Source organism: Nicotiana attenuata, unplaced genomic scaffold (genome assembly GCF_001879085.1).
Source record: "Nicotiana attenuata strain UT unplaced genomic scaffold, NIATTr2, whole genome shotgun sequence".
NCBI lineage: Eukaryota > Viridiplantae > Streptophyta > Magnoliopsida > Solanales > Solanaceae > Nicotiana > Nicotiana attenuata.
In genome coordinates this window covers 577,667-592,809 of record NW_017670504.1, presented here as the reverse complement: position 1 = coordinate 592,809, position 15,143 = coordinate 577,667, and the positions used below count along the sequence as shown (strand labels likewise).

The 15,143-nt window shown below is 36.2% G+C and overlaps 1 protein-coding gene across 2 annotated transcripts in view; it reads right to left on the bottom strand.

The window, feature by feature from the left end:
* Nucleotides 1-13,265: 13,265 nt before the first annotated feature.
* LOC109240322 (acyl-CoA-binding domain-containing protein 4-like) overlaps nt 13,266-15,143 on the bottom strand; it is a 31,450-nt gene continuing 29,572 nt past the window's right edge. For both annotated transcript variants that reach the window (XM_019406948.1, XM_019406949.1), the window contains 2 exons: nt 14,672-14,731; nt 13,266-13,901 (listed from right to left, as the gene is read on the bottom strand). In XM_019406948.1, coding sequence (XP_019262493.1) covers nt 13,719-13,901; nt 14,672-14,731 — 243 coding nt within the window. In that variant the 3' untranslated portion in view covers nt 13,266-13,718. The remainder of the gene's footprint in view (nt 13,902-14,671; nt 14,732-15,143) is intronic.

The window sequence follows — 15,143 nt, the reverse complement described above, 5'->3', positions numbered from 1 at the left end:
CATGTGGGGGTGGGGGTGGGGGGATTTTTATCATTATCCAAACTTATTAGTTAATTAGTAATGTCCGCTATCCGGTAATTAACCAATTACCCATATAATTAAGAATTATCTCAAATTACTTAAGATTCTACTTATTTTTAATACACTTTATACACCTTACTATCATGGCCATATGGTACCTTGTATGGTACTAGTCCCGGGTATTTTAGCTTGGGCCGTATTTTATCCCAAAAATATCAAACTTCGACGAAATTCATTTTCTTCGATTTGCTTACCCTCTTACATTCACGAATTTACTCATTAATTGTTTGAAATAGCATAAAATGCTTATAATGTTTAAATAATCTCATTCCCAAGCTTTCATCAATTTATTTATGACGTACTTTCGCGTACGAAAATATGGGGTGTAAAATCATTCCCACATTTGGAAAATTCGTCCTCGAATGTTGACTGATGCACTTATCATTTTCATCACTTGTGTCCTCCGAATACTTCAGTACTCTCCTTGCTATCTAGGCAACTGTTCTGTGAATAAATCCAAAGGCCGGGGCATTTCCCCCTTTAAGCCTCTTTCTCACACCACGACTTGTAGTCGGAATCCTTCCAATCTCGTAACTGTTGCTACCTTTTATCATGCAGCCTTTACGACTCTAACTTTGTATGTGCGCCTATGTGACTCTTCTCTTTCCTTTCCTCCAGCTTTTAGCCAATCTCTAGGCCTTACTTTGTAAACATATACAGAGCTTGATGAAATGTCCCTCTAGGCATATATAGGTATACTGAAGTTCTTTGCTCGATACTTTGTCGAACTTATGAATATTGCTATATCTTATTTCATAGATCCGCTTATCCATTCGTATGACTTTACTACATCTAGATAAGTCATACTATACCATAACTCTTACTTCAATTTATCGTTATTGAGGTCTGCTACCGGACTCTAGGTTACTTTCGTTACTTATCCCATGTGTATAAATCTAAGTCCTTTAATGCTTCCTCATTAATTGTTCATCTTAAAAATGACGGCCTAATCTTACCTCATATTTTGTGACTTTTGTCCATCCACTGTTGATTCACCTTAATGTTGATCTATCATATACCACTGATAGCTTGATCTCTTATGTAACATTGCCGCTAGGGCTCACGTCTCATCAGGGACATTTGGAGTAATTAGATTAATCCACCTAGGGGCGATACTATACTTCCATAACCTTATTTTGTAGAATCCCAATATGACTCACCTTACATGGGTATTTTAATCCAGCACAATTCGTATAATCCTCTTCAAGTCATCACTCAATCAAAGGCCCAAATGTCATCCTTTATCTACTACAATTACACCCTTATTCTACTATTAGGGTAGCATTCCATCTCTTTTAACTGCTACTTATGATGAGTAACTCCTTTGAGTTTATTCAGGCTATATTGAGATGTTTATAACTTCGAGAAATCATTAGCTCTCTTGTTTTCACGGGATTAATCTCGAGAACTTACCTGTTTGTCGTCACCTTCTTATTTGCCCTTTCTTGTCCTTATTCCTGTCTTCCTAAAACCTTGTTGCTTTACCATACTTTAGCTTGCGTCCTACGTATATCTATTTATACTACTTGCAACCTTCCTTCAACTTGCGTCATAGATTCCCTTATGTCATTCTGGACATCAAGCGTGACATCACATCATCTCTAACTCTTTTTTACTCTCTTAATTAGCCTCCTTGATACCTGGAAACCATAGGCTGGAAGACATGTCACTGTTGACGCCGCTATCATTCTTGGATACTGAATCCCCGCGCTTTTAGCCTTCTATCCAAAGTATGGACTATTCACAACCTCCTACAATTGAGTATCACCTATGTTGTTCACTTTCACCTTTCTTACCTTAAAATCTCGCATCACATCTTCTATCCCTTTCATGACCTCCTTTCCACATAGGTGCAATTCATATTCACAACTTGAAGCTCTATTATAATACTTGCACCTCTGGTGTAAACACAATTCGGTGAGATCTTCATACTGACTTCTTATAAGGCTGGCACTTCTTCTAACTGGCTTTCTTGTAGAGCCATTATAGATTATCGTTGTTTTACTATCCCTCTTGTACCTCTGATATTAGGAGTGACCCTATAATGTGCTCAATCATGATTTCTATAATTTTCTGGGTCCAATAATAAGATTCCTGATTTACTTCGTTGAAGTAACTCTTTAGTTTCCTCTTCCTTCTTATCGGCCTTTATGTAGGCTTAAGCTATCTTCCGATCTGCGGATCATGGTATTACTTTAACCCTTCATGGATGCTATGGAATATTCAGGGTACAATCTTCTAACAATTCAATCATTTGTCTATGACCTGGACTCATTTCTTCTTTCAACTTATACCAGAGTCTTCTATGTCTGTATGATTGTCAACATATATGCTGCATGTATAAAACTCCAAACTCTTAAGTGTGTTCATAACGTAACTAACTCTGGATTATTAATCGAATGATTCCTTCCGTTCCTTCTCAGCTTTCTTTAAATGTAAGCAATTACTTTTCATGGTCTTCCTGCCCCCTTGTTGCGTGCATACTTAGCTTACTTTAGTACCAACACATATCGAATTCCATACAACTCATGTGATCTTGAATATCACTTCTGATTTTACTTCCCGCTCATTAGCCACGGTAGGTGCCACTTTCTTATGGAGTGCATACAATGTTGTTGTGAGACTATTGTTACAAGACCATTTCCTCTTTAGGTTACTGTGCTTAGGCTGAAGCCTTCTTCTTTATTCCCTCAGCTAGTCTTTCGTTTTATTAGTTAGGGAGGATTTTCTGGCTCTTGTAAAGTTACCAGCTTGTTATATTGCTTACCCGACAGAATTTTCGATGTTCGTACTTACCTATAATTATCCTTTGTTACTTACCTCCACACTCATGTGCTGGCACGGTTGCTTCTGAACTGAAGTTTTGACTATCTTCCCAGTGGGACTTTCTTTCATTTCCATAACACTCATACGGTATCTTTAACTGCCTCAAATCCTACCTGAGTATTTCTCCAGGTCATGATGTCGTATCTATGAGGCTGAATTTCCCATGTTGGGGTTCATTCTGTTTATCTTGCACGATCTATTGATTTGTTTGTATCTTCTTGCCTAGCCATAACTAGGCTCTTCCTAAATCAACTACTAACTACTCGTAGGCCCATTCTCAAATTCATATTCCGCGCAATCTTCCTTAGGTTATTTCCTTTGTCTTAACTTACCTCACGTACTGGCTTCTTATCTATCAATAACATCCCAGCCAGGAACCCTTACTTCCTTTCCTTGACGTCGTGTTTGCATAATGTTCTGGAATCATAGCATATCTGTAGGATTTAAATAAGTGCAATCTCATTCTTTTCTCATTTTTTATCGCATTCTTCCTTTACCATTCCATAGTTACTAGAACCACTTAATTTTGGCTTAATGCCACATCATTCCATATTCCCCCCTTTAGGGGAGTACTAAGAGTTGGAGCTACGACGGCAATGCCTATAGATGTTTTTCCTTTTCATCTTTGGCGTCATTTCACATCATCGATGACCCTTACTCGCCTTGCGGTTATCCTTCTGTACCAAGGACAACAAAATTCCTTACTCGCGAGGGCCACGCTTAGTGTAACTGGCACATACAGTCCTTTAAGCTTAACTTTGTTCACATTGCTTGCTTTAGGGAAGCATCTTACTGAATGACCATTCTCTGAATTTCTCATGAATCTTCTTCTGTTGTCCATTCTATTATCGTCGGAACGCAATATGAAATTCTCATGATGCCGACCGTTATCAAATCACTCAGTCCCTAATTCATGTTTAGTTTGTCTTGCTCACCAGCCCATACTGATTTCTATTATTTTTGGGGTCTAACTTTTCCTTCTGGTAATCACGTTAGAGTCACGAATTTATTCCTTGAAATGAGGATATGACGTTATGGCCTATACTCTTTTGTTGTCCTATGGTCTGTCACCTCTCGTCTCTACCTTCACTTGACTATAGTTTCTCTAATACTGGCATCTTTTGATCTACTGTTGTCATCCATGTATCATATCTTACTCATAATGCTTAATCAACTCTTTTCTTATTTTTCGCTAACATTTATGCCTATCACTTTATTCTGAAAACTCGAACAAGACATTCTTTTGCTTTTAGCTCCCCTTTGCTCTATCCAGTGGCTCTTCGGGTTGCTTAACGTTCTCGCTCTACTAGGGACGCGAGCCACGCTAAGGTAATATTTATCCTTTCAAGGCTTCCAGGATTATCTTTATAGTACTCATATCTAGCTGTATTATTTAAGAGTGCGCCATTTGGGTGTCTCACAAGGAGATCTATTAGCACATTTGCAATATCCTTCAAAAATGTCAACTAACGCAAACAATCAATTCATCATTTTGGGTCACTCTAACCCCAGCTGGATCCTGATACCCCGTCCTTTTCTTAATCTACACCTGTTAGCCCCCAATAGGGTATAACTGAGATGGGTGTGGCCAATTATACATACTCTGTTACTGTTGAGGGTAACTCACAATGCGTACATTTTTCTGCCGGAACTGTAATACTGATAATCTTCATTAACTGGATGCCTCGTACCATTCTTCACCTTGCTTCTTTTACTTGTTGAAACTTGTGTCTCCCTCCGAATTCCTTTTTACCGTAAGAGTGGATAGTCATTCTTTCCTTAGGGATCCTTATTAAGAAGCTTACACATCTTAGTATACACATGATTTGCTGAATACCTCACATTTATCCATCATATGCATGATGCAAAAATTGAGTTCCTCTGACTCAACTCTTCCACAGCTATATCTCTTACCAACCGTCTTTCTAGATGTAGGCATCGTCGTATTATGAATAAGATCGAGTTTAGGAAATCAAGTTCTTACAACAGAGCTCTACCACACGATCTAGAGTAGGAAGAAAGAGTGATAGTCCTAAATGCCCTGCAACGTCCTGCTTATAAGTGTGGTGAACAAAACACCCATAAACAAGACTCTACTAGACACGACTTGTAGACTCCCTAGGATAGAACTGCTCTGATACCACTTTTGACATGACCCAAACCGATAGGCCGCGATGGGCACCCGATACCTTACTCAACCGAGTACCAACATAACGTATCTTTTCATGTCATACTATCATAGACAACTAAGCCGGAAGGCTCCCGTGAGATAAGTAGAATACAACATGATACCAACTTATACATAAGACATACGGGCCTATAAGACCAAACTAACCACTCGTACACTAAACATAGGCCGACAAGGCCATACAATATTTACGTACATGACATCTGTCTACAAGCCACTAAGAACACATAATTTTCATAAAGGTCAGGACAGAGTCCCGCCATACCAAACAATACACGTCTAAACCATAGTACAAACAAGCAACTCCGAAGCAAATGGAGCGCACCAACATCTTCCGCTGAGCTGATAGTCTACTTGGAGGGCTCTCAACCTGTGTATCGGGACCTATGGGCATGAAATGCAGTGTCCCCAGTCAAAAGGGACGTCAGTACAAATAATGTGCCGAGTATGTAAGGAATAAAAATCCGTAAACAATAGACATGAGAGAAATATGGAATAAAAGACTCAACATATATATCTGAATAGCTCTGTGAATCATTTAATATTATAATGTCATGCATATGCGTATAAGTGTCATACCATGCGTGAGTATATGCGTTTATAACATTATCAAGCCTCGGAGGGCATCCTATCATATCATTTCAGCTACTGTGGACAAATCATCAACGTATACCAACAGATCAGGTGGTGGTGCGTGTATAACATCGTAACATTTTTTCATATCACATATACATATAATATACATATATACGCGTATATAACACCATCTAGTCATGGTCAATGTACATGTATAAATGCATAAAATGTATAAGAAATACGTTAATAAGATTTTTTCGGAATGCCATAAAAATCAATATGCCTTTCAGATAAACTTTATCAAATTCGTATTTTTTTGAGACCCATGAACAGAAGATATAATAATAATTCACATGGGGAATCAAGAATATAGACACCCCTAGTATTTCTATGAATAGAGTCATTTATGAAAGTTGCGTATTTTGCTCGTTTCATTTGTATCGTATGGATCATGCCAAAAGAAAGAAGGGATGGCCTTAACATACTTGGAGTGGGGAAAAATTCGTATGATATTCTTGGAAAAGGTTGCAACGTGCTCTCTTAGAATTGTAAAATCACGTTGTTATTACGCAGTGTAACTTTGTATGAATATTTTGCCCAAAATCCGTCACTTAGTTTTAATTCACGTTTCTTGTGAATTAGACTTGAAGATTGTCAAGGCTCAAGTGGTCGTCGAAAATCACTTCTTATGCAGTACTTGAAAGGAAACTTTATTCTCTTGGTTGGGAAAGGTATTAAGATATCTCACTTAATTATTCTTTGCCCAAATGAAACCTAAACTTGTATAAATGAAACCAACTCAATTGACTTACACATGATTGTCTTGTTACTTTAAATAGCCACCTAAGGCAATATGACTAAGAGTCATATGTCTTAGTAGTGGCTTGCTGCCACGTGGGGGTGGGGTGGGGTTATCTAAACTTATTAGTTAATTAGGTAATGTCCCGTTATTCGATAATTAACCAATTACCCACATAATTAAGAATTATCTCAAATTACTTAAGATTATACTTATTTTTAATACACTTTATACACCTAACTATTATGGCCATGTGGTACCTTGTATGGTACTAGTCCCTGATATTTTAGCTCGGGCCGTAATTATCACAAAATGTCATACTTCGACAAAATTTATTTTCTTCGATTAGCTTACCCTCTCACCTTTACAAATTTACTCATTACTTGTTTGAAATAGCATAAAATACTTATAATCTTAAAATAATCTCATTCCCGAGCTTTCATCAATTTATTTATGACGTACTCTTGCGTACAAAAATATGGGGTGTAACAGTGGCTCACAAGTCGATGGTATTTGCAGTAATTTAGGTCATTTGTTTTTCCAGCTTTATTTGGTCGCTTCATCTCCGGAAGGTCAATGAGATTTAACTCGAGGAGTTCTTCAAAAATAGTTGGCACATCAGAATCCAGAAATGGGTACTCTTTCTCTTGCATTTCTTTTAGGGTCAACTTTCCACTTGGCTTATCTTGAAAATAAATGGATATCATACTCTGCTTCTTGATCACCTTCGTCGTGAACTTAACAGTTGATGTGTTGACATTCATAGTTTCTTTGCTTTCAGACTTGGGTACGAACTTGCCCCACTTCCTGACTTCTTGCTTGTCATTCCCTTTGCGAGGTTCATAGATGGGCAAACTTTCATTTCCAGCAAAGGCCATGCTCAATTCCATGCCATGGGCACGAGTTGCAAGTTTTTCAAATGTGCTAGGCTTGATACCTTGCAAGATGTAGCGCAGTCCCCAATGCATGCCTTGGATGCACATCTCTATGCCAGAAGCTTCACTAAGCCTGTCTTTACAGTTGAGGCTTGCATTCCTCCAACGATTGATAAAGTCGATAACTGGTTCACCCTTCCATTGACGAGTATTCGTGAGTTCCACCATGCTCAAAGTGCGCCTTGTGCTATAAAAGCGATTGAGGAACTCTTGCTCTAGTTTATCCCGGCTATCGATAGATCCCGCCTCGAGGTCTGTATACCAATCAAAAACATTTCCTTTTAGCGAGCAGGCAAACTGTTTGACGAGGTAATCTCCATAAGTCCCAGCGTTGTTGCATGTCTCAACGAAGTGCGCCACATGTTGCTTTGGATTGACTTTGCCATAAAACTGTTAAAATTTTAGAGGTTAATAGCCAGCAGGCATCTTCAACATATCGATCCTTGCAGTGTACGACTTTGCGTCTGTTAGGGAGGACTTGGCAGTAACTTCATACTTATTATTAATAGTTCCTTCAATGAACTCCTTCAGTTGATCAATGGGAATCAACCCTTCAGATGAGACAGGGATAGCCTTTTAGCGGATACTACTCATCCAGGGGGTGAATCAATCTTTGGAACTTCTGGGAGCTTGTCGGGTGCATGGGTGGATTCTTCCTCCATCAAGACTCCCCGCCTATCTGTTAGCTTGTCAATTCTAGCATCTTGATTTTGCATGCACTTGGTCAAGCCAGCGATTGCTTCCGTCAAGTTTGCCAACTGCTCTTCCACAGATGAAGTGTTTGTCACCATGGCTTACATGATTGTTGTAGATGATGGGGAGTAGCATGGATTGTCACACAGATTGATTCTCAAATTTCTCATGCTATGCGGTGTAAGTGGGGAGGATCCATCACTTGAAGCATCATCATCTTCATTCACAGCAGAGTTCTTGGATCCGGAGAGGTCAAGCAGAGCAAGAGTTTTCTTGATCTTTTCAGCAACATCGCTTACTCCTTCGGTGCATTTGTGGAAGATCTTGCTCCTTTTGAGGATGAAGATCCGAAAACAGGAGTTGATGCGGACAACACTTGGAGTGCTTGTTGTCCAAAAGAGCTTGCTTTGCTCCTCGTAACTGGTCCAAAGCTTCCAAAGGTAACATCGAGGATGCTTTCCACATCAGCATAGAACCTGGAGTTAGCAGCCTTGGTGGATGTTGATCTGGAGTTGATTTTCTTTGAAGCCATTTTGACGTTCTTGGACTTTGGTGATTGAAAAGTTGAGATGAGAGGTAGTGATTGTCCCACTGTGTGTGCCAGAATTTATAAACAATAAATTGTGTCAAGAAAATAATCAAGACCGAAAAATATGGCAACAATCGTAGTATTTGATTTTAAAAAATTGAGTCTACAATCTCTATGAATCCTCTGATTCTTCTTTTCAATAGTAAATAAATTCAAGGGCCCTTGAGCTTGATCTTGAATCTATATTTGTTGCCACGGACGATGATCTTGGATTCAACTAGCACGTACTTTGATTTGAACTCGTACTCCTTGAACTTGATTTGTTCTTCGTTCTTTAGCTTGAACTTAATTTCTTGAACTTGTAGAGATATTTGCGGTGTTTGATCAACAAGATTTCTCTTGCTTCTTGTTATAACTTCTGGTGTGTTTTCTGGGTTATGAAGACCCCTATTTATAGTTGTGGGAGAGAAGAGTTATGATAAGAACAAACTCTTTCCGACCAATCAAATTGAAGTGTGACAAGGCCGCACTGATTGGCCAGAACATGTCACTTGCACATATGGAGCGGTTTCACTGGCTTTTTAATTTGTCTTGGCATGCCTCGTCATTTTGACACGTGGCATGATCCTATTGGCTCTTCCGTTTGACCTGGCGTGCCACGTCATTTGACACGTGGCACCAAATTGGGCCTCTAGAAGATGGCATCTTGGACTCAATGAAGTGGGCTCATCATGTTAGCTCAATTAAATGGGCTAGCCCAATGGATTAAGACTTATTTATTTAATCCATATATATTGAATTTATTTAATTGATCCAATTATATTAGCCCAAAACATTTATTCGGACCAAAATATATTTAATTTAAGATTAAATCCAAATTTCTTATGGATTGAAATCTAATAAAATTTTAACTGCCCACAGATGTAACATAAATTATCATCAATAGCTACTCCTAGAAATATATTTATTTTCATTTATAAAAAAATTATATAAGGCATTATTATTTTCTCTATTTCAGATACTGGATTTAAGTTATACTGATGAAAACTTCAGAATTATGTTAATATTTTTATTTTAGATTATAGTAATAGTTTGATTATAAATTATGTTTATATTTACTTGATGGAATGAAACCCGTCTATTCTACATATTTCTTTCTTAGCGTTCTCAGTAAATGTCTCCATTTATTTAAAAATTAGGGAGATTGACACAGTTACCCACAAAAACAAAACTATTTACCCTTGTCTATCTAATTATTTTTCTACTCATAAACTAATTACATTTCCTACCCATAGTAGTTTTTGTGGGGGATTTTTTTTTATTCTCCAATTCTTTTTTATTTCTATGCTTCTTCTTTTTCTTTTTTTTTTTCTTTTCTCCTTTTCCTTTTTCTCGTTTTCTTCTTATTTTGTTGCTTTTTTTCCTTTTCTAATTTCATTTAACTTCTTTTTTTTATATTCTTTTTCTCTTCATAATCTAATTTCAGTTACCGTTTTTATTATTTTTTATTATTCTTTTTTATACAATAAGAAAAAATAATTGATAGTAAATATTTGTTCACCTTTTTTTTAATATAACTAGTACAATATACCTTTTTTTTAATTTTCTTTCTCATTTTTTAAATTCAATTATTAAACTGAAATACTATCAGTTGTCACTTGATCTAATTCACTGAATATCACATTGACTGCTGCTGAGCACCATAAATCACATAATCAGATTCTAAGAATCAACAAGTGATTGCCATGCAAACCTTGATCTCCTTCCCTATAAATATCAGTACACACTCTACCATTAGCAGTAATATAACCAGTTATATAGCAAGAAAACATAATCTACGGCAACCAAATCTCCATATATACTAGTTAGAGTAAAAATGATAATAAAATATTAAAAAATGCAACAAAAGTATAAGTAGCAAAAAAGACTTCTAGTACCATGTGATACCAATACGGTGTATATGTATACCAATAGAGCATATGATTTCTCTAGAATATTGCTACAACTATCTGCGACTATACTACTGTACCAAAACATTAAAGGACGCAATAAAAGTATGAGAAAATTACATGCTCGTATTGCAAGCTAAATATTCGCAAAACAACTTGCTCATTTCGTATACTAAGAGGGTATGTAGTTGTATGGGTCGTTCCAACAATTGCCTATAACTATAAAAACTATTACATAATACACATAATTTATGTCCATCGGCACACAAAAATTCCAGTATTGCAACTCATGTTCATATAAATAATTTTATAATAGAATTCACTTAAAATGCAGCTAAAACAACCAAAATAATGTTCAAACTACCATATTACCAATATGGCATATAACTATACCAACATGGTATACAGTTTTACTAGTTAATTCCCGGCAACTATATGACTATACTGCTATTACATAACACACATGCATAAAGAGAAAAATAAAAAAAATAGTGTACCACATATTAATATAATAAGGTATTTCAAGATATTGTACTATATTTCTATTATTAAAAGAAAATCAAATATTGTACCAATTAAATGCAGCTAATACAACCAAAAAATAATTCAACTAGCATATGATACCAATATAGTATATAGCTATACTAATAGGGTATATAGTTGGAATGAATTGTATACTAACATGGTATATTTGTATACTATTCGGGTATACAATACAAATTCACCTTCTTCTCTGGTTCAACCATATTTCAACCCAAATTTCTAAAATCTACGACAAAATCTCCACCAAGTTGACTAAAACTTTAGCTACAACCTCCAATCAACTTTCCAAACAAACCCATACAAGATCGGATCAAAACAATTAAAAACTCAAACAAACCAAGTTATGAGTTTCAAGCTTCAAGGTCCTTCAATGGTGGATTTAAATTTTTGTACAATAAATCTCCAAAAACCAGCATCAAAGGTACAATATACACATCAAAGAACAATAACTAACGAATTTCAACAGTAAAACACTATAAAAAATTAGATCTGGCATTTTGAACTCATTCATATGGAGTTTCAAAAATTGATCTGTTCTTCCTATGATCTAGTTTTTGAATTGTGCCATGTATTTTAGTGTTGAAAACTTGTTTGCAGTGCTAAAACTTCAAACAAACTCACGCCCTGTATATGTGTCGAAGGATAGATATGACACATCCTATGGCTGTGACAAACTGCAACATAGATATGGAGAGCTTGATTTCTGATCAGAATAGGAGCATAGCAACTCTTGCCATAACGACTTTGCTTAAGACCGGCAATGAATCAAGTGTTGATCGTCTCTCTTTCTATTGTGAATTAGCGGATAAATAGTTTGGGCCGCATGGGTAGGAGTAGTAAATAGTTTAGGCATGGGCATTAAAGGGTAAATAGTTTGGAATAAATAGGTATAAAGTGAGATTTTCTAAAAATTACTCCTTCAGTTTTAATTTAGATCACACACTTTCCTTATTCGTCCGTTCAAAAAAAGATGACACATTTCTATTTTCTAATTGGAGATAATTCAACTTTAAACTCTTCATTTTGTCTATTTAACCTTAATGAGAAGCTTTTATAACTACACAAATGTCAAAGCCCCACAAAACTTTTGCCCCCTTAAGCTTTTAAGACCACAAGTTTCAAAAGTTTTTTTTTTCTCAAAACACCGTTTCGAGTCAAATACCTCATCTAAATTGAAACGGAGGGAGTACTTATTTATTCTGATTAGTCTGAACTTACTCTTCTCTGCTCCTCAAGTTGTTTCCGCGGAGCGAAACAGTGGCCTCCTGGTCACATGGCAGCAACTTTACCAGTTACGCCAAGGTTCCTCTTCAATGTTTGTCATGATTGTTTATTTAAAATCGATCGTATTATATTGTTAAATTCATTTTCCGAAAAAGTGAAAAGTCCAATTTTATGAAACAACCAATTTGATGTGGTGGCATTGTTTCCTATATTTTTTTTAATTATGCCTTTACTTATTATTCCAGAATTTTACATTATCCTTTATTTTACTTTTTAACTCAAAATCTCCAACCAATTGACCTACTTTGTCTTCGTTCATCTTATCCAGAACTGGTTTGTGCCATGCTTTTCATACAAATCTATGTTCGTTTTTTGTCTCTTTCCATCGTTCTATGATTATTATTTTATTTTTTGGGCTTTTCCACTTTTAGCATCGCCCGAAAGTATTTACATTCGGTAGTCGAAAAAGTTTGTAAATTTGTATAATTTTTGTATATAACATACAGTATGCACATATATACAAAAATATATATTTTTCGGCTATTACTTTGAGAGCGACTATACAGTGTCATTTTTCCTTCTTCCTTTTTTTTTTTTTGGCTAATGATAGTTAACCTTTTTCCGGAGATTTTTGCTATTGTTTTCAAGCTACATAATTGATGGTAAATTATTAGAGAGGTTTTGTTGAATTATTTTTATGCGTAATTCTTGATAACTTAAATATTTAAAAAAATAATTGGGAGTATTTTAGTAAATTTATCCGTTATAGTACAGTACAATACAATCACACCGAACAACAAATATTTAACAACATAAACGATACAATCTATTCAAACATAATATCCATAAAGCGATACAATACGGTACAACATTACAATAAAATATAAAACGATGGAAACCAATGATCTAAATAGAGTGTTACTTCGTAAATTGTAACCTTTAATTATAAACGCTTGAGCGCTCAAAAATTATAACATTAAAATAAGAAAATATCCAAAGAGAAAGAAAGTTTACGTGTATCCTATTCTGCCTTGACTCGGCTTGTACAATGTTGAAATATTGTCACACCACAATGTCAATTACATTAAAGAGGTTAAGCATTACAGCCAAACGGTATTCCAACCACCAGTAAAAAAAACTTCCTATACTTTCGCATCCAAAACTTCTATCTTCTGGAAGTGGAGGTTCTGTCGAAACTCTCAATAGAAAATTATCCGGCACTAACTGTTCTTGGTAATTATACAACAAAAACCCCACCAGCCATCACACACTATATCCCGCTCCACCTAACAGTAAGAACAACTTATAATAACAAATATTTGATTAAAAAAATAACTGATAAACATCGGTGTGTGCTATGCATCGAAGTTTTCTATCATGCATCATCTCGCTGACTAGGAGGAGGAGGAGCAAGCCATCCCCACACTCCACCAGACCTCTGCCTTTGTTTTGCGCTCAAGGCTTGCTCAGAAGCAGCCTTTTGTCGTCTCAGGAGCTCAAGTTCTTTTTGTAATGTTTCCATTCCTTGTAGCTTTTGTCTTAGCTCCGCAACATCAACCTGTCAAACGAGGTTATAATTAATGTACTACCTCCACTTCAGTAAATTAAGATAAATCAGGCCTCTGCCTTGAAAACTTTGCTCTTCTCAGTGCATTGTAGCTATTGTTTGATAATAGTGAGTACTGTCTGAGTTCAACTTTTAAAAGTTATTTGTATGTGTATGTTTGCAAGTGCATATGTGGCAGAGATAAGTAAGAAGGGTATATTGGAACCCGCAACTTCTGCCGTGTCTCAGCTCCTGATCTGCCCAATATATTGTAGAGAGTGCTATTACATGTCTCTCATCGTCACTCATTTTTGCCAACATGTCATGCAAATAATGAACCACAAACAGAAACTAAATGTGCAAATATGCTGACGGACATAATGACAACATAAACCAAAATACCTGGTCATTCTGATAAAATCTGCTGTTATTTGATGGGCTGGGAAACAGTCCAAAAAAATAACTAACACATGCATGATTAATCCTTTTTTGTTTTGGTTGAGAAAACACACATACATGTTTAATCAACGAAAGAAGCTGGGTTTAAATAGAAATGAGAGACGGGGTGAAGTCTAGAACTGAAACTAAAACCACCATGATGTTACCAATAAAAGCATGTGAATCATTAAAGTCAAAATGTTAACCACAAGTGGCAGGTACCATCCTCAATCCTAATTGGTTGCAGGTTCAAAGCATTTCCCCTTTCCACCAACTCCTCCAACCAGAAAATGGTTGTCAAAGGAAAGAAAAGGAAAAAAAAGAAGCAAAAAATAGTGTCATACCTCAAGTTTGAAACAACTAGACTGTTCAGCGGCAAGTTGACCTCGTACAGCTTGGAGTTCCTGCATATGCAATAGAGAAATACAAAGTTAGATGTGACGCACAGCTGTCAGAGACCTGGATCTTGCCTGGTGACAGCCTTATCTTTTGGAAATTACTTAAAGATCTCAAATACATATGTGCAAAATTCCAAAAGATATTTCTTTTTCTCTTACTACATATTTTCACGTTATCTAAACTTGCACTTAGGTGAGCATGAGCACCAAGACCAAAAATGCTGGAAAAGTAGCTCAGATCTTGTTTCAAAATAAAATTGAAAATTAGTTTATGTAGATAAATGAGTGCAGTAAAGAATAGGAAAGACCCATATGGAATATGATAGTATGCCAGCAGAGAGCATTTGAACATCAAAGTATCCAAACAATAAAATCTCTTTGAAGAGAATAATAACATTAACAGCATCCAAAGGGAGCA